The 26,813-nt window shown below is 44.2% G+C and overlaps 1 protein-coding gene across 2 annotated transcripts in view; it reads right to left on the reverse strand.

The window, feature by feature from the left end:
• Positions 1 to 26,813, reverse strand: part of LOC124719985 (zinc finger protein OZF-like) — a 161,316-nt gene that overhangs the window by 73,058 nt on the left and 61,445 nt on the right. For both annotated transcript variants that reach the window (XM_047245212.1, XM_047245211.1), the window contains exon 3: positions 10,614 to 10,685. In XM_047245212.1, coding sequence (XP_047101168.1) covers positions 10,614 to 10,685 — 72 coding nt within the window. The remainder of the gene's footprint in view (positions 1 to 10,613; positions 10,686 to 26,813) is intronic.

Consider the following 26,813-nt stretch of genomic DNA (forward strand, 5'->3'; position numbering starts at 1 on the left):
ACCTTACTATGTGGCTAATGTCATAGAAATTATCAGTGAAGAAATTCATTACAAATTTGTACGACTCAAGATGGACGGAAAGCTTTCCTGCAATTCTCTCATTTGGGAATTTTAACAGCATCTTCAGTCGGTGACAGTCAAAACTGAAAATATATAATTTTTCTGAAAGATGACACAACAAAAAACAGTGAGACACACCAAAAATATTACACAAAGTATTTCAAAGAGGAGGCATCCACACCGATTCTGAATGTAACCGAACGACAAGTCGATGCCAAAGTTTCTCGGGAAGAAAACTTTGACATCGTGATCGGCAAGCGACAGACATGTCATCCTCAAACATTGCACGTTAAGCCGACTCACTGAACTCGTTCGTGTCAAAGTACGTTTTTCTCTTCTTAATCCAATTTTATCGTTCACTTTGTTCTCTCGACGCGCTGCAAAGCTTTCTCAGGGACACACATTTTTGCCCTCACAAGTGTTCTTCCAGAATATAGGTAAAACATCTCAAATCAAAAAGTGGCATAGTTTCTACAATACCAGGACAAGATAAAGCCTGTATTATGCATTGCCAACCACATAAACTGATGAAACAATTTTAAATAAAACACTTCTTAATAGTGAAAAAGTGGGTTCTGTTGACTGTTAAGGACAAAAAGTGCTCAATGTCAGCACGATTCATCATTAAAGTACACACCCAATCAATAGATGAGTCCTCCCCAAACCTTGATGGTTCAAATGGCTCTGAGCACTATGGGACTTAACATCTGAGGTCATCAGTCCCCTAGAACTTAGAACTACTTAAACCTAACTAACCTAAGGTCAGCACACACATCCGTGCGAGAGGCAGGAGTCGAACCTGCAACTGTAGCTGTTGTGCTGTTCCGGACTGAAGGGCTTAGAACCGCTCGGCCACAGCGGCCGGCCAAACATTGATCAGTGTGCCTGGAGTAATGGTTGCAACAACTGTTTCTTGTGTCGGATAGATCGGCAAGTAACAGAAGCACATACACGTGATCCTTTACGAGCTCCCAAAGGTAAAAATTGCTTGGTGTCGGAGCAGGTGAACGTGGAGTCCGTGTGAAACGAGGTGTGTTGTCTGCCCCCGTGACCAATCCTGGAGTCTTGTACATCATCATCATCATCATCATCATCATCATCATCTAGCTAATCCTGTACCAAGTTCCAAGTAATACCACATACCTGTGAGGTGGTGCACCATCTTGCAGCCAAATGTAATTCTGTGATCCAGTTTCTCCCAAATGAGGAAAGAGCCACAGTTTTAGTGCATCAATATAAGAAACAGCACTTTGCTTCACCAAAGAAGAAAAGCCCATAAACTTTCCACCAGAATATGGCACAAAAAACATTCAATTTGTTGGAACTGGACCATCTCTTGGGGATTTGCTGACCCACTGATGCGATGCGCACATTGTGTGTCCACATTTACACTTAAGTGAAACCTGAATTTATCACTGAAGGTGACACAATACAGGAAATCATCTTCATGCAACAACACTTTGTTTCCAAAGTTGGAATGTAAATCATAGTCCGGAGGCTTTAGATCTCGTAACAACTGCAAACTTTGTAAAACTGCTCGAGTTGCCTTTTAATTTAATGTAATAAAAACTGTAAGCAGAATGTAATAAATGCTACAAAGCTTTAAACCCCAACATTCACTTTTAAACACTGGGTAGTGCGCACACGGATGGTGGTAAGAAGCCACTGCAATCACTGAGAAATAGAAAAGTAAACTGCAGGAGTTTTGGAAGACGAGTCGTCATTCACTAGAGTTGTGACACTGCCCTTGTTGGCAGCCCGTGAAGGGCGGCAATTTGAGTGGAGAGAGAGGGACATTTCTGACAAATTACCAGCATGGTGAGGAACCAGTCAAAGCTTTTATTGCACGAAGTATTCACAGGGTTTTTCATGATACAACAGAAACTTTTCTGCTTGTCGGCTCAGGAAATTTGGTCACAAGTTACGGAAAAAATAACACTGCAAATAACACCATTTCTCTACACGGTCTCCCTTAACCATTATGTAGTTGGGCCATCTCCTGACAAGTTTCCTTCAACCATCCCGAAAACAGCTTTGTGGCACCACCTCCACAATCTCGTCATTTGACAGAAACTCTTATTCGTCCACGTGCTCATCTGTCGAACAAAAAGGGTAGAAATCTTCCGGAGCAATGTCAGAACTCTATAGTAGGTGATCTAGAATTTCAAATATATTGGATTTCACAGTTTGCCATCTACATACAGACTCCCTGAGCCACCGTGCAGTGCGTGACGGAGGGTATCCTGCACAACTAATAGTCTACATCTACATCTACATTGATACTCCGCAAGCCACCCAACGGTGTGTGGCGGAGGGCACTTTACGTGCCACTGTCATTACCTCCCTTTCCTGTTCCAGTCGCGTATGGTTCGCGGGAAGAACGACTGTCTGAAAGCCTCCGTGCGCGCTCTAATCTCTCTAATTTTACATTCGTGATCTCCTCGGGAGGTATAAGTAGGGGGAAGCAATATATTCGATACCTCATCCAGAAACGCACCCTCTCGAAACCTGGCGAGCAAGCTACACCGCGATGCAGAGCGCCTCTCTTGCAGAGTCTGCCACTTGAGTTTATTAAACATCTCCGTAACGCTATCATGCTTACCAAATAACCCTGTGACGAAACGCGCCGCTCTTCTTTGGATCTTCTCTATCTCCTCTGTCAACCCGACCTGGTACGGATCCCACACTGATGAGCAATACTCAAGTATAGGTCGAACGAGTGTTTTGTAAGCCACCTCCTTTGTTGATGGACTACATTTTCTAAGCACTCTCCCAATGAATCTCAACCTGGTACCCGCCTTACCAACAATTAATTTTATATGATCATTCCACTTCAAATCGTTCCGCACGCATACCCCCAGATATTTTACAGAAGTAACTGCTACCAGTGTTTGTTCCGCTATCATATAATCATACAATAAAGGATCCTTCTTTCTATGTATTCGCAATACATTACATTTGTCTATGTTAAGGGTCAGTTGCCACTCCCGGCACCAAGTGCCTATCCGCTGCAGATCTTCCTGCATTTCGCTACAATTTTCTAATGCTGCAACTTCTCTGTATACTACAGCATCATCCGCGAAAAGCCGCATGGAACCTCCGACACTATCTAGTAGTTTCCTTTCCCCTTTCACTCGCAAACAGAGCGAGTGAAAAACAACTCTCTGTATGCTTCCGTACGAGCACTAATTTCTCAAACATTATCTCTGTGGTCCTTATGCGCAATGTATGTTGGAGGCGGCAGAAACATTCTGCAGTTAGCCTCAAATGGCAGTTTTCTAAATTTTGTCAATAGTGTTTCTCAAAAAGAATATTGTCTCAGCTCCAGGGATTGCCATTTCAGTTCCTGAAGCACGTCAGTAACATTCGAGTGTCGTTCGAACCTACCAGTGACAAACCTACCACCTGCTGGCAACAAATCTGCCAGCCGACCTCTTAATTGCTTCGATGTCTTCCTTTAATCCGACCCAGTACGGATCCAAAACACTCGAGCAGTACTCGAAAACAGGTCACACCGGCATCCTATATGCGGTCTCCTTTACAGGTGAACCGTGCTTTCCTAGAATTCTCCCAATAGACTGAAGTCCAACATTTGCCTTTCCTACCACAAGTCTCACATGCTCGTTCCATTTCATATTGCTTTTCAAAGTTATGCCAGACATTTCAACAATGTGACAGTGTTAAGGGGAGACTACTAATGCTGCATCCGAACATTGTAGGTTTGTTTTTCCTACTCATTTGCATTAACTTACATTTTTCTACTTTTACAGCTAGCTGCCATTCATCATACCAACTAGAAATTTTGCGTAAGTTATTTTTTATCCTCCTACAGTCACTCAACAATGATCCTTCCCCTACACCACGGCATCATCAGCAAACAACCACAGACTGCTGCAAACCTGCCCACCAGATCATTCATGTATATAAAAAATAACAGCGACCCTACAACACTTCCCTGAGACACTTCTGATGATACCCTGATGAACACACACAGTCGAGGACAACGTACTGATTCTGTTACTTAAGAAGTTTAGTTTAGTTTAGTTTAGTTTAGTTATGTAATGTTCCATAGATCATTTTCCCAATTAGTTTATCGATATGATGTGGAACAAGTCATACGTCAGACACACACACACACATTTTTTTTTTTTTTTTTTTTTTTTTACCAGTCCTGAAACAGAAACTCTGTCCATGGAACAGAAGCAGTTGTCCAAAAGAAATGATTTTAAGCTAGATTTAAAACTTGATCTGCTACCTGCCAGAAACTTTATGCTGTTGGGCAAATGATCAAAGATTTTTATTGCTGAATAGTGTACCCTTTTTTGAGCAACTGACAGCTTCAATAACGGATAGGAAAGGCCATTTTTCCCCCTCTAGTGTTGTATGTATGAACATCACTGTTCTTCGCAAACTGAGATGGATTATTAGTAACGATTTTCGTTAGCGAATATATATACTCTGATGGTGCAGTTAAAATACCTAACTCCTTGAAAAGGTTCCTACATGACATCCTTGGGTGATCACCACTAATTATTCCCACTGCTCTCTTGTGTGCAATCAATACATTATGTCTAATTGGTGAGTTACCCCAGAAAACTATTCCATAAGACATTATTGATCGAAAATATGCAAAGTATGTTAGGAGGCTGATCTGTTTATTACCGAGACTAGCGATTATACGAAGAGCAAAAGAAGCTGAATTTAATTGTTTGAGTAGCTCAGTAATATGCTTCTTCCAGTTCAAGTTGTCATCAATGTGAACACCCAAAAAATTTGGACAAATCTACCCTGTTAACTGAGCCCTGTTCATATGCTACGTCAATTGTCAGTATGTCTCTATTCGGTGTACAGAACTGGATATAGTGAGCATTTTCAAAATTAAGGGGGAGTCCATTTTCTGAAAACTACTTAATAATTCTTTGAAAGACATCTTTAACAATATCTTCAGCTGATTTTTCTGGAATGGGATTTATTATAACACTCATGTCATCTGCAAAAAGTACTAGTTACGCTTGCTGAACGTTACGTGAAAGGTCAATCACACAAATAAGTAACAGCAGAGGACCCAAAATTGAACCATGTGATAACTCCCCATTCACTAGAATTTACCACCCTCCCCACATTATTTGTGCTATTCAGCACAATTTTTTGCTTTCTATTCATTAAGTACGATTCAAACCAGCTGTGTGTATAGCATTCAATTCCATAAAATCTGAGTTTTTCTTAGAGTGTGACATGGTCCACACAGTCAAATGCCTTGGAAAGATCACAAAAGATATCAACTGGTGATAATTTGTTATTTAGGGCTTGTACTATTTCATGGGTAAATGTGTCTTTCAGCCATTCACATATCTGGGAACCTATTCCCATATGCTCGTACCTTTGTTAAACCCTGCGGAGGGGCACTGTGTCGAATGCTTTTTGGAAATCTAAGAATATGGAATCTGGAACTTGCCCTTCGCAGCATGTCATGTAAGAACAGGGCAAGCCAAGTTTTCCATGTGCGATGCTTTATAAAACTGCGTCGATTCATTGACGGAAGCTTTTCTGTCTCGAGGTAATTTATTATATTCACATTGAGAATATGTTAAAGAATTCCGCAGGAAACCGATGTTAAAGATGTTGGTCTGTAATTTTTTGGGTCCACTCTTTTACCATTCTTCCATACAGGAGTCACGTGTGCTTTTTTCAGTCGCTTGGGACTTTGCACGGGGTGACATTCATGATAAATGCAAGGTAAGTAAGGGTCCAATGCACTCTTTATGAAACCAGATTAGGATTCCATCTGGACCCGGCAACTTATTTGTTTTCAACTCTTCCAGTTGTTTTTCTATTCCAGGAATGCCTATTACTATGTTCTTCCATACAACAGTCAGTGCCGTCGTCAAATGACGATATGTTTGTATGATTCTCCCGTGTGAATGATTTCTTAAACACAAAATTTAAAACTTCAGCTTTCCTTCTGCTATCTTCTACTGTCACACTAGACTGGTCAACAACTGACTGGATGGAAGTCTTAGACCCACTTAGAGATTTTGTATAAGATCAGAATTTTCTCAGGTTCCCAGCAAAATCTTTTGCTAAAGTATGACAGCAGTAGTAGTTGCATGCTTTGTGCATCGATCTTTTTAAAGCTGTACAAATCTCTGCTAACTTTAGACTGTCATCGTCTGCACATTCTCTTTTCAACTGACAATGCAATGGCCTTCACTTCCTTAGGATTTTTCAACTATTTTTGTTAGACCAAAGTGGGTCTTTCGCATTCTTAATTAACTTATCTGCCAAATTCTTCTCCAGAGCTTCATTTACAATCTGTTTCAACTTTGGCCACAATTCCTCTACTGGAAGTAAATGATTTCAATTCAGTCTCTAAACGGAATACTAACAACAGCTTATCTGCTCTTTCTAACAGGAATACTCTCCTACCCTTTGTGACTGATTTATTAACTTTAGTAGCCATAGTCACTATTGAATATAATCGGGGAGAAGAGAAATTTGTGGCAAAACTTGAGTAGAAGACGGGATAAGTTGGTAGGACATGTTCTGAGGCATCAAGAGATCACCCGTTTAGTATTGGAGGGCAACGTGGAGGGTAATAATCCTAGAGGGAGACAAAGAGATGAATACACTAAGCAGATTCAGAAGGATGTAGGCTGCAGTAGTTACTCGGAGATGAAGAGGCTTGCACAGGACAGAGTAGCGTTGAGAGCTGTATCGAACCAGTCTCTGGACTGAAGACAACAACAACAACAACAACAACAACAGTCACTATGATTACGTCAGAGTCACTGAGCCACTGATACGGTCAGGCCTGTTTTTGGCTGCAAGTTCAAAAACACATCCATTGTGTGTTGGCTGTCGAACCAGCTGCTCAAGACAGTTTTACGAAAACATTTTCAAAAGTACATCACATGCCTGTAGCTCTGTATCATCTGCAATGAATCCACAGACGTCACAGTATATACCTGGTAGGTTGGAATTTCTTCCAACTAATACTGCACAGTCTGGGTATTTCCATGATACTGACCATAGATTATCTTTGAATGATTCTAAAACTGTCATAGCAGAATCGGGTGGCCGGTACAAACGTCCAATAATTAATTTGCTTTCCTTAGACCTGTTATATGCAATAAGATAACCTCAATGTCACAGTCCAATTCAACCTCAATAGAGACTTTTTGTCAACTGCAATGAACACTCCCCCCCTCCTGTGGCGTTTAATCTGTCTTTTCGATATACGTTCCACGTGTAGTGGTTAATAAAAAAGAAAAAGAGAAGAAAAGAAAAGAAAAGGTTGAAAATGTGAGAAGAAATGGTGAATAAAAAGGGGGTTTTAAAATCGTTAATGACCGTGCAAAAGGGAAAGAATGAAATGCAAATTGGACTTCGTATTACAGAAAAGCTATAGGACTTCGTGATTCAGAAAAGCTATTGTTGGGGTGGTCCTTGTGGCGTTTTTGAGCAAACATTAAACCAATTTCCACTACAAAAATTATTGAAAAAGAACAGAGAATAACAAAATGCAGCTGACAGAGGGAAATGGCGTAGATAAGAGTTCATCGTTTACCATGTTAACATGTCTTCTTTCGTGCGGCATCCAGGTCTTCAAAAATCTCCTACTTCATTTCAGCGTGAAAGTAGTAGCTCCGAAATCTTGCAATTGTCCAAGAATCACTAATTTATACAAATGAAAATCATCTTGATACTGATTGCAATTTAATTTACTTTGCTACTTCCATCCTCCGAATTTCATAACAACTTCCACAATACGTCTACACATTAAAATCAGATCAAGATTAGCTAGTAAGTTTTTTTTACGTCTGCCTTAAGCTTCTGCTCTTGAGAAACAATAAAGAAATGGATAGAAAACAAAAAAAAGAGTTACAATTTTAATATTTTCTCTGCCGTCGAGCATTATACCACTGCGATGGTATAATTTATATCTGAGGGGATGAGTGTAGCGCGGTGAAATTCAAAGTCCCGCTACACATGACTCGCTAAATATCTCTGAGATATCTACTTTGGACTTCAGTCTCATCTCGGTCCCAAGAATAATCAGAGTGTGAGAAATTTTGTTGCGGGAAATAAATTTGGGACCTACGTTACAAATACTTCGGCAATTTACTGATAAAATTTTGACCGTTGAAATGTCTTTACTCAGAACGCGGTCCGATTTCACTATCTGCCTGTTATGAGGTGAGTGTTCATCAGAGAGGATGTTCATCATTTCTATGAGGGCAGCCATTACCCTGCTGCAAAACCACAGTCCTGAAAGTTCCTTCTCTCCTTCATTTGGTCACAAAAGTTGTCGCTACACCTGTTTGGCAGTTAAGATTTTAACAAACTGACAGTAGACCTTAAAATTATATTGGAAACAATTACAAGTTATTTATTTTTATCTTTGTTGTTGAACAGGTAGTAAAGCAACACAGCTTTGTATAATTCATTGGGACACGGTACCATAGCTTTGGTACTCATTACCTGTAAATATTGTTTACACACTGCACAAATGTAAAAAATGAACATCACTCATATTAAACAAACTGTACTAGTTAACTGACATTTGTACCTCCTACTGTGTCATATCACTTAATACCGTTCATGGCAAGAACAAACTGTTACTGTAAAATGAGTACTACAGCTAAAAATATTAATAAATATTTAATTGGTGAAAGTGAGACAGTTATACCATCTAAAGTCTTTAGAGAGTATCCATTTTTGAGAGGCTTAAAATGAGTAAAAAGGTAAAAGAATAATACTTTCTGAAGTATAAAGGTACATTTGAAGTAGTAGTCGTATTAACTGTTAATGCAGGCCAAACCAGAACTCCGTCCGTAGTACGGACCAAAATGTCCAGTAAACATGGACTTTAAGGTGAATATCTTAAGAGTTACAAGCACTTCTTCAGGAGATGTGTTTAACTGCACCAAAGATGGAGGAGTGCTCGGACCTCCTAAGGTACGAATTTTAGAGTGCACATTTACTTGACTTATTTTTCCTCATTTTGGTCCACATTACCACATCTGGAGGCAGTAGAGATGTGGATATGGAGAAGAATGGAAGAAGTGAAATGGGGAGCCCAAGTAAGGAATGAAGAAATATTAAGAAGAGTTGGAGAAGAAAGAAACATGCTGAAAGTCATCAGAGAGACAAAACGGAAATGGATTGGACATTGTTTGAGGAGGGACTGTTTATTCAAACAAGTGTAGTGGGACTTTGAATTTTGCCGCACTACACTCGTTCCACCAGATATAAATTATACCGTCGCAGCTGTACGAGCGCTCGACGGCAGAGAAAATATATAAGAAAATGAAAGTACTAAAATTGTAACTCTTTTGTCTCTTGAGAGCAGAAGCTGAACTTATTTATTAGCTAGTCTTGGTCGGATTAAGACGAAAAAACTTATTGATGTGCAGACGTATTGTGGAATGAAATTTGGAGGATGGAAGCAGCAACGTAAAATACATTGCATTTAATATCAAGACGGTTTTTGTATACATTAGTAATTCCCGGACAATGAAATTTATTGTAAGATTTCGGAGCACGTACGACTTTTCACGCAGAAATGAAGCAGGTGATTTTTGGAGAAGAAGACCTGGATGCCGCACAAGAGAAGACATGTTAACATACTAAAAAATGAACTCTTATCTACGCCCTTTCCCCCTGTTAATCACATTTTGTTATTCTCTGTTCTCCTTCAAATAATTTTTGTAGTGGAGATTTTTTTGACTTATGCTCAGAAACGCCGCAAGGACCACCCCAACAATAGCTTTTCCGAATCACGATGTCCGATAACTTTTCTGTAATACAAAGTCCAATTTCCTCTTCATTCTTTCCCTTTTTCACGGTCATTAACGATTTTAAAACCCCCTTTTTATTCACCATTTCTTCCCACATTTTCAACCTATTCTTTTCTTTTCTTCTCTTTTTCTTGTTTATTAACCACTACAGAAGGAATAGACGGAATGGTGGAGGGGAAAAAGGGGAAGACGAAAAAGAAGATATCAAATGCTGAACAATATAAAAGGAGACAAATATTCAGAAATGAAACGACTGGCTATGGGCAGACAAAAGAGGAAGAAGCTTAACCCATGACAAGACCTGCCATAAGGCAGAATACCATACTACTACTTCTACTACCACCACCACCACGTCTGAAAGTTTGTCAGAGGCATTCCGCTCGTGTATAGTTTACAGATTTTCTACGATATACTTTTCCCCTCCATTAATTATTACCAAAACTTGTTCCAAATTTTTGAAAGCTCTCCACGGGATCAGCTGCACGTGTTAAATTAAAGAATGGATAGGGAGAACTACAGTGTACAGGAAGTCCGAATCACACTACAAGTTTTCGGCTTCCATATTTATAAACAGCTTGCAAAGATGATAGTACTTGTAGGTGGAAGAGAAAATAGTATGGCTGGCTGACGAGTGGAGTGTGGGAGTCTTTGGAGTGGCAGCCTTACACTCAGTCACATGACAGTACTTTCCATCAATATCTAATGGTGAAATACCAGGAAACACTTACAGAGGACAGAATGCAAGTTTCATACCTGCACCATTCGTAGTAGATCCGCCTCAGTGCCTTCACGTAGCTCCTGCTTCACTGCCATAAACTCATATCCCTGCAATACAAAAAAACAACATTACTGTATTTTTATGTGTGGCAAAACATCTGTGCCAGATTATAGTCAAAGCAGTGCAGAAGTGTAGAATGAATGCTTTCATGACTGGATGACATAGCTGCTGGTAAACTTTTCAGGCTGTGAGGTCGTGGTCCAAGAAACTCTTCTGTTCCTGACATTTCATCCAGGACTGCACCGTACAATTTCAGACGCTCCTCTGCCGAATCTTGCCGACTGACTGGTCAGACGTCCGAGAGGGACATATATACTGTATGAAGGGGGGTGTGGCCAAAGTAATGTGATGAACAGAGATAATCCTTGTCAAAGATATGACTTAACTTTTGATTGTCACCTTGTCAAAGATAAAATTGTCTAGCAATTCTGCGGCTCTGCTCACCACACGTTACTTCGACCACACCCCCTTTCCTGCAGTACGTATGTCGCTCTCGGGCGTCCGATCGGTCAGTCGGCAAGACTCGGAGGAGGAGCACCCGAAGATGTTCGGCGCAGTCCGGGGCAAAACGCCAGGAACAGAAGAGTTTCTTGGACCACGAGCTCACATCCAGAAAGTTTTACCAGCAGCTAGTACAGAAGTGGCCTGAAACAATATTCTCAGACATCTGTGAAAAGGAAAGTTGCTACTCACCACATAGCGGAGATGCTGAGTCGCAGACAGACACAACAAGAAGACTGTAACTTCCTGGCAGATTAAAACTGTGTGTCCGACCGAGACTGGAACTCGGGACCTTTGCCTTTTGCAGTGGCAAGTACTCTACCATCTGAGCTACCGAAGCACGACTCACGCCCGGTCCTCACAGTTTTACTTCTGCCAGTATCTCATCTCCCTTCCAAACTTTACAGAAGCTCTCCTGCGAACCTTGCAGAACTAGCACTCATGAAAGAAAGGATACTGCGGAGACATGGCTTAGCCACAGCCTGGGGGATGTTTCCAGAATGAGATCTCATTCTGACAACAAAACGACTGTCAAAAATAATAGCTTTCAGCCAGTAAGGCCATATAGCATCTCCGCTATATGGTGAGCAGTAACTTTCCTTTCACAATATTGTCACAAACATTTGGTAAGAATGTAGTGTTACAAATACCAGCAATTACACTGATATCTTTCCCGAGCGAATGACAACAGGTAAATATTTCCACCGACGAGCAATGACCAGAGCAAGATCAAATGTTACCTGCTGCCACTCCGGGCGCACAGTGTGGTATGTTTGTAAAGTACCTATTTGTAACAGTGAATATTTAAAAAAAAAAACATCTTTTCATAGTTTTGTTTTCACTGAATATATTATTACAGTGTACCATTTGGTTATTAAGTTACATTTCAATTTATGCACCCACATTTTCCACATAAATCTTGAATCTTTTAGGAAAAAATCCACGGCTTTTCCTAGCATCTCAACTAGGAGATTTGCAAACACTTCACAGATACTTTGCTCAAGACTGTCAATATCCTTCGGTTTTAACTTGTACACTTATTCCTTAGCTCGTCCCCAAAGGAAGAATTCACAGGATGTGAGATCAGGGCTGCATGCAAGCCATTCTGTCAGTTCCCAGTGGCCAATGTACCTGCCAGGGAAATTGTCATCAAGCCATTCTCTCACTGTGGTGTGGAGTTCCATCTTGCACGAAGAGCAATTCCCTTCCATTTTCCCATTCTCGAATCACAGGTTATACGTACGTTCGCAGCATCTGCAAGTATCGTGCACTATTCACGGTGTCATGTAGCACGTAGGGTCCAACTAATCTCCTTCGTGTCATCCCTTACCAGACCCTTGATCTCGATTGCGTTTTTTCAGCCATCACACTGCATCCAATTTTGACCAATAATGACAACCGTGACAGTTCACAAAACCTCCAACGTGAAATCCCACTTCATCAGAGCACACGGTATAGTTTTACTGATCGAGATAATTGTCTCCTCGATCGAGCACAATCTCCCAAAATTCCACTCTCCTGTCACAGTCCTCATCGAACAGCTCTTGCAGGTAATGTGGCTCCTGAGGTCAAAAAAATAGCTCACTTTTAAAAATGGTTGTTACCGTGTGACATTACAACCCCCTTTCCCTAGCAGCTTGTCTTGTTGACTTTGCAAGGCTTCGTTCAAAGATGTGGTGAACATCATTCACATTCTCTTCGCACGTGGATGTCGAAAGTCTTCCAGACTGACTTGCATCTTTCACTCTAGCAGTTATCACGTATTTTTTTATGACAGTTTTTTTTATTGTCTTAGGATTAACTTTCGGTTTCCTACCTCACTCTTGCCCAGGGGTAGAGGCAAGAGGGGGGTCTTGGGGGGGGGGGGGGTTATAGCTCACCTCCTCCCCCCCCCCCCCCCCCCCCCTCCAATGGAGTATCATATTACACTGGATAAAATGACTTCAGAAATCAGCGAATATATTACTTCAACAGATTCAGAAAGAGAGCTGAAACTACGGAAGAAAAAGTGGGTCGATGAAAGTAAAAGATCTGAAACAGCGACTGAAGATTTCGAGAACTCTGACAAACAGTTTTTCCCAAATGCATTGTTTTACTTCAAATATTTGGGACTATTTCTGTTACCATGAGCACTCCTGAATGAAGCTTCTCTATTTTGAGACAAATAGAGACTTATTTGTGTAACACACTGAGGCAGGTGAGACTAAATGTATCGGCTCTTGCAAATATCCATAAAGAAAGAGATATGGACATTGAAAATATCATTGACACATTCAGTAAAAAGAAACAGAGACAAATGAGCATGACAAATTGGGCTGAAGACGGAAATATCCAGTGAATTTTGTTGCAGATTTTTTTTTTATATCCAGTATAAGTTTTTACATTCATGTCATCTTCCGTATCCAGAAAATTACTGGAAACTTATTTGTTGTAAGTTGACCTTTTTTATGATTTATGTAATTTTTAAAATCTCCCAAGTTAAAATAAGTTTTTTTTTTACCCTGAACTCCAAAACAGGTACCAAAAACTACTTTAAGCAACATAACCACACCTGGTGGCAATCTCAGCTCTGTCTTCTACTGTTACTACACCAGCCATTTTTTGGTTTTCGCTTGATCAAATCATAAAAGGTAAAGCTCATATCAGTCAATGTTATTTACACACCAGCAAGAGCTGATGCTACTTTCTAGGAGAGTCAAAATAGATCTCGACTTTACAATCACCCTGTATACATGTAAAGTAGAGACAGAGAATAAATCATTCTAGTGACTGAAATCCACTGATATAAGCAACTCTGACAAAGGGAATATTGTTAAAAGACCCCAATGCAAACGAGCATCTCAAAAACTCCGAACCAGGTCAGCAGTTTACGATTGTATGCAGCTAACTGTCTGAGGTCAGTGAAACCACAAGAAGGCGAAAGGTGTCGGACATCCGCAACTCGTCACAGAACGTAGGGGCCGGAGGCTCGCCCATCCTGTAAAGTAGACTCGACAACAACCTCCGGCAGATTTGATAAAAAGAATACGACACTCCCGCAGACGAGTGTTTCGGAGCACACCGTTCGGCATACACTGTCCTAAGTGGCGTCACATAGCAGATAATTCCTAAGTGTTCCACACTGACTGACTGACATCATCAATTAAAATCTGTGGAAATGTGTCACCCAGACAGACGAACCACATTTTTCATTACATTAGGTCAACAGAACAACGCAGATGGACCACCTCGAACGACTGTTACGGTACGCGATAGCTTTACGGGGCTCCACGGCAGGTGCTATCTGTGACTTACCTGCACATTAGCACTTGCTCAGCCTGTAACCCACCTGATTTCACTCACAGTGCAGTCACATGTGCACTGTCTGCCACGCTGTAAATTCTGGATCTCTACCAAATCGTTACGCTCCTGTGGGGAAGTGAAGGTTTGACACTACTAAAAAATTAACAACGTTTCGGTAAAAATTACATATATTTGAGGTGTGCAGGCCTCTATAAAATCTTCTTCCGACTTTTACGAACAAAACCACTTGTGTATTATGCAACTTAGAACCGATTATGACATTGACCGTGCAGTAATGCCTTTTGTGTGGCATAAGCACCACTGTTGCAACCTTCTGCCAAGTCTGAAACTGTAATAATTGTTGTCACAATAAGGCTAATGCCAATTGCTTTCTCAAGAGTGTAATGCTCTTTTTGCCACGCTGGTCTTCCCTAAACAATTACAGGACCTTTCGCAAGGAAAAATACGGAACTACACTGTCCTGCCCCACTTGTGTCCCACAATTCAAGGGAGTAACAAACAGTCACAACCTACAGGTTATCACCGATCGTTGCTCAACTTCGAACAGACGTACAACAACGGGAGCAAGCGCAGCTCCTAACTTACCAAGTTTGGCAGCACGTGTGTTGCTCTATTAAGTGAAATACGTTCGTGTCGTCTCTGTCATCGTCACAGTCCACATCAAAGTTTAATTCACTATTATAAAACTGCACAACCCACGCGCACGTGACTGCACAGACGCTGGCTGTGAGCAAAATGCAAAGCTCATTTTGCTTAGTTACGAGATGTGGGTTTGTGACGTTGACACCGATCCATTTGCCGTGAGAACTCCCAGTCCCTAACGATGGTGTTCCTGCGATTCTTTGCCCTTTCTATGTCATTGTGACGACAGCTACCGTATTTTCTCTAAAACTGAACCTGCCGAAGTTTAGCTCGCCATTACCGATTCTCTTGCAGTCAAATTAAATAAACTTGTTTTTATCTGATTTTTGCAACTGCTCCTCGCTTTACCTTAATAGTTTATCGAAAGCACTATTTTTTCTTTGCCGGAGGGCACTAGTAGGACCAGTTCACCTTTCCCAGTGTCGAGCAGTTTCCGCCCACAGACACTGTGGTCGGTCATTCGGACGATTAAAAGAGATGAAACTAATAGGTCGTCAGACCCCTCTGTCCTCGGACAGACAGATCTGTACGACTGTAGATCGGAGATAGCCTACAGTGCGAGACCCGGGGGAACGAAACCCCGTAGTCTAAGAAACGTCAATGAAAGTGAGGTGCGGGACAAAAGGAAGTAAGGCAGACAGAGGAAGAAAGGCAGGCGAGGCGCCCCATCTTGGAAGCAGCCAGAAGCCCCCAAAAGCAGAGGGCAATGAGGGGACTTACATCCCCCCAGCACCCACCACTTACCAGAGGTACTCCAGTCAGAACCCTCCTAGCAACACTGGAAGGGCAAGAGAAGCACAGAAAGACACAATACGTCTAACAGACAATGCAAGAGGGGGGGAAGAAAAGTAAAAGACAGGGTCGGGTGAAAAACGAGTTGGACCACCGACCCCAGACGGCTGCAGCCCGGTCTGGGCAGAGGCGGCAACACCTCAACTGGTCGATAAAGTTAAGTGGCCTTCCCTTCGAGAGAGAGGTAAGAGCTCCCTTCACAAATAAATTGTAAAACTAAGTCAGCTGCTGAGGAATCGTCTCCCAGCACCGAGGGCAGCGAGTCAGGGAGACTTGATAGTCTGCTGCAGGGCGGCCGTGCTGGGACAGACCGGCAAAATGTGGGACACCGTCAAACGGGAGCCACGACGACAGTGGGGTGGATCCCCGCAACGGAGGAGAAGGCCACGAGTCGGCCAAGTACGGCTGACGTGGGACCAGCAGAGGGCAGTAGAGTCCTTGCGAGAGGCTCGCACAGAGGACCTCCACAGGTCTGTAGTCTCCTCTGTCACCCACAGTTTGTTTGGTGAGCCATTCTGTACTTCACATCCCTAAAACTTGACGGACTAATACCGATCGGAGGTCTGTTTCTGGAATACCGATATCGAGAGTCTGTTTACCGGTAGCCAGTTCGGGTAGGCTATCGGCAAGTTCATTCCTCAGGATCCCGATATATGTCGCCGAGCGGCCGCAGTGTTTGCGGGCATACGGGAGATCCTGGATAGTGATGACCGAGGGGCGGTGAGGGTAACACTGGTCGAGAGCTCGCAGACTGCTCGAGGAGTCACTGTAGAGGAGAAAGGACCCCACCAGTGTAGGAACAAATATGCTCGAGAGATGGTTACCTACTCCGAAGTGAAAACAAATACGGCCATTAGGCGAGGAGCACAGTTCAGTATGTCCCTCGTAAATACAAACAAAGCCCACGGCACTGGCAACTGTCGAGTCGTCAGTATAGATCACTTCTAAAGCCCAGAATGCACCAGCTGCGGAGAAAAATTGTCAGCAGAGGGCCTCGGGAGGCACCGAGTCTTTCGGACCGTCAGATACGTCGAAATGAAGCTGTGGCCGACAGATGGACCACAGAGGTGTACGTGAGTGGACCTGGAAGAGAAACTGGCGAGGAAACAACTGGAGTTCAGGGAGGAGGGATCGAATGTGGATTGCGATCGTAATCCCCGATCTCTGCCACCGTTGCCAGAGATGTATTTCCACGTTTGGAAAGCGGAGACGGTAGTTCGGATGCTTCGAGGAGCTGCGAATGTGGGTAGTGTAATTGACGAGCTGTTGTCAGCACCTGATCCACACTGGAGCCAAATCTACCAGTAAGCTGCTCACAGTGCTAGTTTGAAAGGCTCCAATCGCAAGTTGAACCCCACAATGGTGTATCGAATCCAGTACCCGCAACACTGAGGCGAAGCCAAGCCGTACACCAGACTCCCACAATTGAAATGGGATTGTACAGCACTTTGTGAAGCTGCAGAAGGGTAGTGCGATGTGCACCCCTGTCCGTGTTACTAAGGCATCAAACTGTATTAGGGTGCAGCTAGCGCTTTCACTTAAGCTGGCATGGATTGGGAATCCGTGTCAAAAAGTGGTAAGTCTCCACCACATCGAGTAGTCAGTCGTCGAGATAAAGTTCTGGTTACGGGTGAATGGTACAACACGGACAGAAGTACACGAACCGTGAGTGAGGGGTGAGGAATGCGACTTTTGTACAGTGCCTTGCAGCGACACCCACCCTAAAGGAGCAAAAGTAGAGGCAAAAGTCACCAGCGTACAAGGGATCCTACAGCTGCTGCTACACCACTCACGGCTGCTACGAAGAAATGGATACTCAGTACAGAGCCCTGCGGGACCCCATTTGCTCAGGCACGGGAGTACTGTGGGAAGTGCAGTCTCAAACCCAGAATGTATGGCACAACAGGAAGTTTTGGATAGAAATCGGTAATGGACCCTGGAGACTGCACTTTTGTAAGGTAGCACAACGATTATATGTTTAAAGGGACTAAACTACTGGGTCATCGGTCCTTTTGTTTTGTGAGAGAAACATGTAAAAAGGTAAAAAGCGAAAAAAGTGGGGACTCGGCTGCTCAAACTATATAAGCAGGTCAAAGAGTTTAAAAAACGGTGTTACAGCAGTTAGAATATGATAAGTAAAAGAAAATTGTGATAAGTCAGGTAGCATCTTGCACAAGAGGTTCAAAGGCACAAGTAGAGGGCGAGGCAAGTAACCTGCAGTCACACTGGGGGTGCCCACTGCAGGGGGGGCGGGGGGGGGGGGGGGGGGGGGGGGCGCAGCTCTCCCAGCAACCACTCCTAACACAGAAAGTGGAGGAGTGTTACAGTTTACTGCAAAAACTGGTCTCCCTCAGGACAAGGAACACTTTCGTAGTGGCTGCGTCACCATCTGCAAGCATCTGAGGTAGTGCGGTAGGCAAGCCGAGAGCGTGCCGCAGATCGACCAGCTGGGCGCACTCTACGGGAACGCCTGCTACCGCCAGTAGACTGCCGCAGCTGCAGGGAGGAGGATCCTCCTGAACAGGAGGAACCCGTGGGTCAGTCTCGTACGGCCGACTTGTAGTCGGCACGACACAACAGCTTCTTCCCAAGAGACCTGGAAATATGTATGCCGCATCTTGCTGGAACCTTTAAAAGCTCTCAACTTGTTTGGGCCATAGTAGCCTACCATTGCAATTCCCAGAGCCTCAAAACACAGAGTCGAAGTTGTAATCGTAAGTCGGTGCTCGGTATTCCGATATCCAGTTCATCTCCTGAAGCATCTTCAGCAAGGCAGTCGCAAGTTAATTTCCTGAAATACCTATTTGACTCATTGTCCAGATGAACATCACTGTCCTTCCACACATGTAGAGGTCAACCAATAGGTCCTGAAAGCTGGTGACAAAAAGGTTTTTGGGATAGCACAGGGATATGCCTTTTAAGCATCCCACGGATTTATTACAGAGCAGAAAGTTCATCGCGGCCAGGGATTTGACGGACCGCAAAGTGGGAGACGTGGCAACCAACTCCGCAGTGTATACACTGCACGGCACTCGGCAGAGAGTGCTTCTCGTGTTCCCTCGCAAGTGCAAAAGCATAACCGACCCCGTTCTCGACTTTTAATCCGTCTGTGTAGAATCGTACTAAAATAAAATAAACACGGAGGATAGAATGATACAGGTGTCGCCGAATGTTAGGATCGGCATCCTCCCTGGGCCACAAACGAGGCCCACCCGTATGACAGGACAGGGAACAGACAACACGGCGTATCGAGTGGGAGGCCTAAGAACAGAGACAGGCGGAGGCTGTCGGAGTTCCTTCAGTAGAGTATCGAGTCGGATCCAAGCTGGTCTACCCAGTTCTGGGCGATGCACAAACAGTCAGAACTGTCGGTCGTGGAACAGAATTAAGTGACTTCTGTGAGAAGGCAGCTGAAAGATTTGCCAGAAGCTGCTGTCATCAAACCCGCTGGGGTGGGACACTAGCTGTCACTGGGAGGCTGTGAACTGGGCTCGTACAGAAGCCCCCGCATTGCCAACTGCACCCCAGTGTGGTCAACAGGGTCCGGCAAGCTCAGTACAGGTGGTGCTGCCGACCCATTGGCACCGCGTTAATAGTCCAGCTGCAATAAGATCAACACTTTGCAAAATCTCAAAAGAACTACGGGATCCGCACCCCACGAAGAGTTACTAAGAAAACGGATAACATTTAGCTCTGTCGTGCAAGTTGCCTCGAGCCAGCTGACGTGTGGCAGCCGAATTACCTTGTCGTCCTAATACCTAAGAATTTATAAGTTTTAATGACGTCAAGTAACTAGTCACCGAGATAAATTTCTGGGTGCAGGTCCACAGTCTGGAGTTGGCAAAAATACACAACTCGTGATCTTGCAGGAGAAAATTGATAGTCACGATTCAGGGCCCAGTGATGTATTCTACAGACAGCCCCCGTAGTGAAGTTGGCACCTAGCGGTGCACAGTGATGCAGAGGCATCGTACAGACAAAGATCTCCCACATACATTACCGGAGACAACTGTGGGGCCTACTGCATTTACGATACCATTCACGGTAATAGCAAACGGCATTACGCTCAGAACCGAGCCCTGCGGGACATCAGTTTCCTGTACATATCGGTTGCTGACAGTTAAACCTATCTGGACCTGAAAAAGTCGGAGAGATGGGAAAAAGTCTGGATAAAAATGCCCAAACTGGCCCAGAATCCCCACCTGTGCAGTGTACATAGTTGTGTAGGTCAAAGAACACAGCAAACAGATCTTGGTGATGACCAAAAGCATTGTGCACTGCAGGTTCCAGACGATCTGCGGTGGACAGAAAGCCCGAGAGCCATTTTGGAGTCGCAATATGGCTTCGAGACACCGACAAAAATGGCGGTTGACTGTTCGTTTGAATCGCTTACGTAGCCCATTTGTTGGTGAGATTGGCCAGTAGTTAGATAAAATATGTTGGTCCCTTCCTGGTTTCAGGACAGGAATAATAGTACCTTCCTACCACTGAGAGGGAAATTCTCCTTCCCACCAAATTCAATTAAAAAGCCTGAGAATCTGTTTCGTGCTCTCAGCACAAAGATGTTTGAGCATTCGGTTGTGGATTTCATAGGGTCCAAGGGCTGTATCTCGACACTATGCCAAAGTACTGCGAAGCTCCCATTCACTAAAAGAAAAATGTATGATAGAGAGCTGTGCGGCACACTCCAGCGAAGTGTGCCACAATACATTCGGCAAGTACCACGGGGTAAGTGCCGATGTTAATGACGAGGATGCCAGGAACTGCCGTGGGCGGTGTGAGGGTACTAGATTTTCCCCATAATGTGTAGCCAAAGTTGGGAAATAAATAATTTTGTTGAGTGGAAGTGAAATCTTGCACTAATTTTGAGTATAAATGAACAAGCTTTATTAGTACAATTATATGTATTTTTATTATCCAGAATAATTGTTCAGAATATAAAGTTTTAATTATTATGTAAAACAATTTATTAGGGGTCAAGTCCAGTTTTGTGTATTTTATTATTTGCATGAGGTATTCTGCCTGGTCTCCATACTGTTACAAGACTGTTGAAGACATAGTTGGAGTCTTTATGGGCAAAGCGGTCAAAGGCAGCAAAGAGTCTTCTAAGCCATCCACCCATCCACACTGTCAAGGAATAACAACGGCCAGAAGTTCATATTATTAATGTACATATGTATGTATTGAGTATAAAAAAAATAAAATAAAAAAATAAATTTTTTTTTAAAAAATGCGTTGTCTTTAAAGGTGAAATAAAAACCTTAGAAGATCAGACTTGCCAAGTCCTGGTTTTTAGTAAAAGTTAAGTTACTATACAGATAAGAAGAATAGTTAACAAGTTCAGGGTACACAGACTACTCTAAGCTAAAGATTATAATGAGGAACTTAAAATATAAATGAACCCTCACAGTGGTGGATGGCCGCAAATGCGGCAGTTTAGTTCTTACTTGGGACGATGGGGTGTGGGGTCGCATAGAGGATAGATATTGTTCCAAACACTCCTGCTTCCTTTTCTCTATTAAAAACCACACTTTCACCCAAAGTCTCTTGAATGCTAATAAATTACCCATAGAGGTACGACGCTTGTGCTGTCGAAGTGCCGTGCAGTGTTCCCTGACAACTGTGGCTATATCTTCAGACCACCACAGCACCAGTGGTCGGCGGGACGAGCCGGAGGAGTAGGGGTTCATTGCTGCTGCAGCACAAGTAATAGTATCAGTAGTATCCTATACCACATTGTTTTGATATCCACCGCAGGACTGGCTACAAAACTGGCTGTGGAAAGCCTGCCAGTCAACTTTCTGAAGCAACCAATGTGGAGCATATTCCACATGTCTGAGAGTGGAGACGGGGAGAACGATAGGAAAATGGGCGCCGTCACAAAGATCACTACGGACGCGCCACTGAATCAGGGGTAAGATACGCAGGCTGCAAACTGTGACATCAGTGGTCGAGTATGATCCACATGTTCATTGGGCCACACTGAAATGTGTTGCAGCTCCAGTGTTGAATACGCAAACGTCCAGTACTGAAGGGAGGTGTTATAGTACTCGGCCACAGCACAGACGATTGTGTGCAGTAAGAGGAAGGTGGGAGCTAGCTGTTCCAGTAACTGTAACAGCTCACAATAGTGGAAAAATCCGTCTGGGGTAGATAAACATTGCACATTGTCACCTAAACTGACAGGTAGACACTAACGGCCATGGCCTCTAGTGCAGTGGTAAGGGGCACCAGCTCACTGAAAATAATAGAGCATACGAGGGTACAGACCCCACCACACACTCTCTCGACATTTATGCAGTTGGTAGAGTAGGGTTTGTAGTTTTTCAGAGCAGGAAGTGTGGTGCTATAAACTGTATTTACTGAAGTGGTATGCTAACTACGGAACCAGTAGGCAGTAAATGGTAGAGTTCGGTCGGATTGCAATAATAGCTGTTACAGTTCCATTGAAGGAGCGCTGGAGACATGTCTGAGATAGTGGCAAATGGAGAAGATGGCTGTGATTACTTCGCTACCAGGTCGTAGTCCACCTGACTGGGCAATCTGTCATCGGCTTGTACAGGCTCGACCGCTGCAAGGATGGGGAGCAGAACATCTGAGGCCTCAGAAAGTAGTTTATCCTTTTGCTTATCCTTCTTATCCTTGTGAAACTTCAGTTTCCCCATTTTATCTTCCCCGGCCCACAGCCTGTGACTGCTGGTCCTCATCTTGAGAGGGGGGCACTTTGACAGTTATTCTCATCCCTGACGATGCCAGAGGATGAATAGGCATCTCTGGCCGCACCAGTGGTGTGGGAACCACCAGTACAATAGGTGTAGAGGGCAAGTGAACTAACATTCCCTCCTCCAACTGTTGAGCAGTTCCCAGAAAATGACCAGGGCCAGATGACGTTGTGCGAGACCGTATCTAATGGACTGCAACAGTCGAAAATTTGAGACCATGTTGGTCAGATGAAGTCCTTCAAACATTTTCTTTATATCTTGATAAGACAGGCAGTCAAGTATTTTACACTCTCGAATTTTCTTCTCACTCTCGAACACTGACAATGCAGTGAACGAGGAGGGTGCTGTTCCGGAGAGTTGACAAATTGAGGCGGTTAGTCACAAAGGCTGTCCTCACGGGATGCCAAACGACAAATCCTATAAATAGTCTTATTAGAACAGGGAAGGACACGTGTCTGAATCTTTGGCACCTGAAACATCTCGTCGGAGGAGAAGAATAAGGCCTGACATCACACCTATAATGCAATACCTTAACCTTCTTAGCAGGAATATTGCCTTTGAAGGCTAGGATAAAAGCTCTGGTGTCACTGTATTATCCTCGGGTCCCCTCTAGGTGCGGCAAATAAAATGGACTCCATACTGTGACAGACTGGTATGCAGCTCTTCATCAGTTTGTAACATTAGGTCCTGACAGAAGACACCACCTCGAATTCTGTTGAGCTCGGTACAAGGAGAAATGGTGACCGATATATCTCCTTTCCTGACACAAGTCTGAAGAGCCCGCGATTGGTTGGCGTGCGATGTTTTGATTGGCAAAGATCCATTTCTCATCTCGTCTAAAGCAGCAACCTTCCCAAACTGATCTCAAATATTTCCAATGAAAAACAAAGGCTTCCTCATAGTGAACAATCTGTTGTCAGTTCGGGAGCAAGCCGAGAACTCGGCAAACTGCGCACTTTCATTTCTCCTTACCCGCCCCTCATCCCGAGGCACGGTCAAAGACGGAAATGCCACAGGATTGTATAGCTCTCTATTAAAATCACTATTCCCAATTGTCGAGACGCCCTGTTGGCACGGCCACTGACGCATTGGCCTTTGCCCGGAGTCCCGGTACACCGAAGTGTATAAGTAGCTATTGCTTGACTGACAGGGAGAGGTTACAGCTCAGACATCGGCACTGCAATCCCTGTGTCGTCAAGGGGCTACCACTCAAAGGGTACTCGACAACGCCACCACGGTAGACTTGCTACCACGCCGGATTTCAGTTGCGAGGACAGATCCACACGATAGGGAGGTGCACTGCGTGCAGTGAAGAGTTGATGCAGCACAGTGAGACATGCTTCCAGCAATGGCCCGCGCTTTGGAAAGTGGAGGTCAAACCCACAATGTGGACCACAATTTAAAAAGCCATAAACAGAGAGAGGGAACAAATGTAAAAACGCGAAAAGAGCAAAAACCTTCAAACGTCCAAAGAATAGTCAAGATAGAAAAGCGACCAAATAAAGAGAGTCCTATTAGTCACATCTTACGACAGGCAGGGAATGGCTGCGGGTCCATTCCAGCCCCCGACACCACAGGGGTAGTGTAAGGTAGCGAGGACGTGGTGTCGCCACGTGGTGTCGTAAGCCTTTTGCAGGTGGAAGAAGATGGCTATAAGTTGTTGACACTGGGCAAAAGCTGTTCAGATGGCAGACTCCAGGTAAATCAGATTATCAGTAGTGGAACAGCCTTGGTTTAAACCACCCTGGGACGGAGCCAGAAGACCCCGAGACCCCAGGAGCCGACACAGCCACCGACTCACCGTGCATTTGAGCAAATTACAGAGAATGCTGGTGAGACTTATCGGGTGATAACGGTCCATCTGTTGAGGGTGCTTAACCAGTTTCAGCATTGGGACAAACGCTTTCTCGCCACTGCGACGGGGACTCGCCTGCATTTCAGATGTGGTTAAAGATGGCGAGGATACAACAGTGACAATCCACCAGTAGGTGACTGATCATTTGGTTGTGAATGCAAACTAGAACCTAAGGCTGTATCAGGGCAGTGATCTAGGACACTGACAAATTCCCACTCACCGAATGGAACATTGTACGGCTCCGGGTGGCGTGTAGTATAGGTTAACTACTTTTAATCCACCCACTGTTTTAGAACACGAAAGGCAAGTTGATAATTGTCAGACACTGAGACTCGAGCGTAATGCAGAGCAAAATGTTTGGCGACAGTGTCTAGTTCAGTGTAAACAGTGTCATTCGAGATAATACGACGTACACCTGGAGGTGTCCGGTATCCATAAAGACGTCTGATCGTAGCCCAAACCTGCGAAGGAGAGGTACCTGGTCCGGCGGTTGAAATGTACCGTTCTCAGCATTCTCACTTCCGTCATTTTACTAGGTGGCAGAACCGGGCACAGAGCCACTTGAAGGCAATGAGGTACTCTGTCAGTGGGTGCTGCTTAAGTCATTGGAGAGCCCACCTACAATCTCTAATGGCCTCTGCGATTTCTGATGACCACTGGGTTACTGTCTTCCACTGCAGCGGGCCCGAGGAACAGGGGATCAGTAAATCAGCTGCCAAAAGAATGGCTGTAGTTGTATTCTGGACTGCCTCATCGTCATCTTCAAGGGGGAGGGAGCTGAGAATGACATTAGAGGCGAAAGCACCCCAGTCAACACTGTCGAGAGGCCATCTGGGCAGGGACAGCAAGATCCCAAAGTGGTCACTACCACACAGGTCATTCTGGATGTTAGAAGACAAGGACTGTAGATGGGGAGGTCAATGGCTGAGAAAGTTATGTGCACCACACAGAATTGTGTGGAGGTACCAATATTCAAAAAGCAAAGGTCAAGTTGTGCCAGTAAGCTTTGAGGCTTTTACCGCGGCCTGCGATCATCGTTCCACCCTACAGAGGCTGATAGGCATTGAAATCACCTGAGATTAGGAAACACAAGGATCGAGGTGGGGGTGAGGGTGGGCAGGTGAGAAACCCACGCAAACAATATGTTCTGACACACTCCACCATTAGAAGGGAGGTAAACATTGCAAATGGTAATATCCTGTAGTGCCCTTACCCAAAGGTTATTAAAATACACATGTTTGCTATATAAAGCGTCCAGAACATATGTGCAAACTCCGCCTAACACCCTGTCATATCCCCAATATCCACATAGGACCAGGATATGTGTTGCTGGAAATCAACTCTCCTGAAGGGCAATGCAGAAGGCAAGTGAAGTAATTAAAAAAAATGTCACTGCTCAGCCAGGTGGTGGAAAAACCCGCTACAATTTCACTGGAGAACAATGTTGTTGATGTGCTGTGAGGCCACGAAGAGACCAAGGGGGCTGGTTATGCCATAGAGTCATTTGCTGCCACAGGTTGAGGGGTTATGACCTCAATATACTGTACTTTGGTTCCAGGTTCCATTGCGCGGTGTGAACCCGGGCCTCAGGGGTTGCTGGAATCTCCGCATCGGTCACAGAAGTGGAACTGGTGGGATCTGATTGTGTGGGAGCCAGCAAAATATCCTCCTCCTCAGGGGAGTTTTTGTCATCTTTCCTCTCCGTAGAGCTTCTACGAATCAGTTTCAGGTAAAGACGACAATCACAAAGATCTGCGACCAGTAACCTGAATGTCCTCCTCCTCAGAGGCTTTTTGTCGTCTTTCCTGTCCACAGAGCTTCTTCGAATCAGTTTCAGGTAAAGACGACAATCACGAAGACCTGCGACCAGCAAGCTGTAGCTCCTTCGGCTACTGGCTGAAGTCCAGTTGTAGACTGGCAGACACCTCGGAAGAAAGTGTCCCGAGAGACCTCTTCCTGGCAAGAGAAGCTGGAAGCAGTTGAGTCATCTCGAACTGGGAGGTGGGGACCAATGTCCCTGGTGGGTGGCAAGCCATCAATCCCTAAGTAGGTGACAGGGAAGCAGCAAGAGGAGAGCCCACAACCATTGGGGGAGGGGGGCGAGGTGTGGTCAAGTAGACACGAGGGCCCACTGTCAGAGGTGTAATGGGCACGATTACCATCGCGAAAGGGGGGTGACATCATCGTAGTTGTAGCATATGACATTGTTTCACTCATACTTATTCTTGGCCTCTTGGCAAGTTACCTTTGTCCATACACTTCTATTCTTGTATTTTCTCCTCTTTCCGAAAAACAGTGCAATCTGGTGAGCAGGGAGAATGGTGCTTTCCACAGTTGACACAGAGTGGAGGAGGGGCACC

The sequence above is a fragment of the Schistocerca piceifrons genome, chromosome 11 (genome assembly GCF_021461385.2).
Source record: "Schistocerca piceifrons isolate TAMUIC-IGC-003096 chromosome 11, iqSchPice1.1, whole genome shotgun sequence".
Classification (NCBI taxonomy): domain Eukaryota; kingdom Metazoa; phylum Arthropoda; class Insecta; order Orthoptera; family Acrididae; genus Schistocerca; species Schistocerca piceifrons.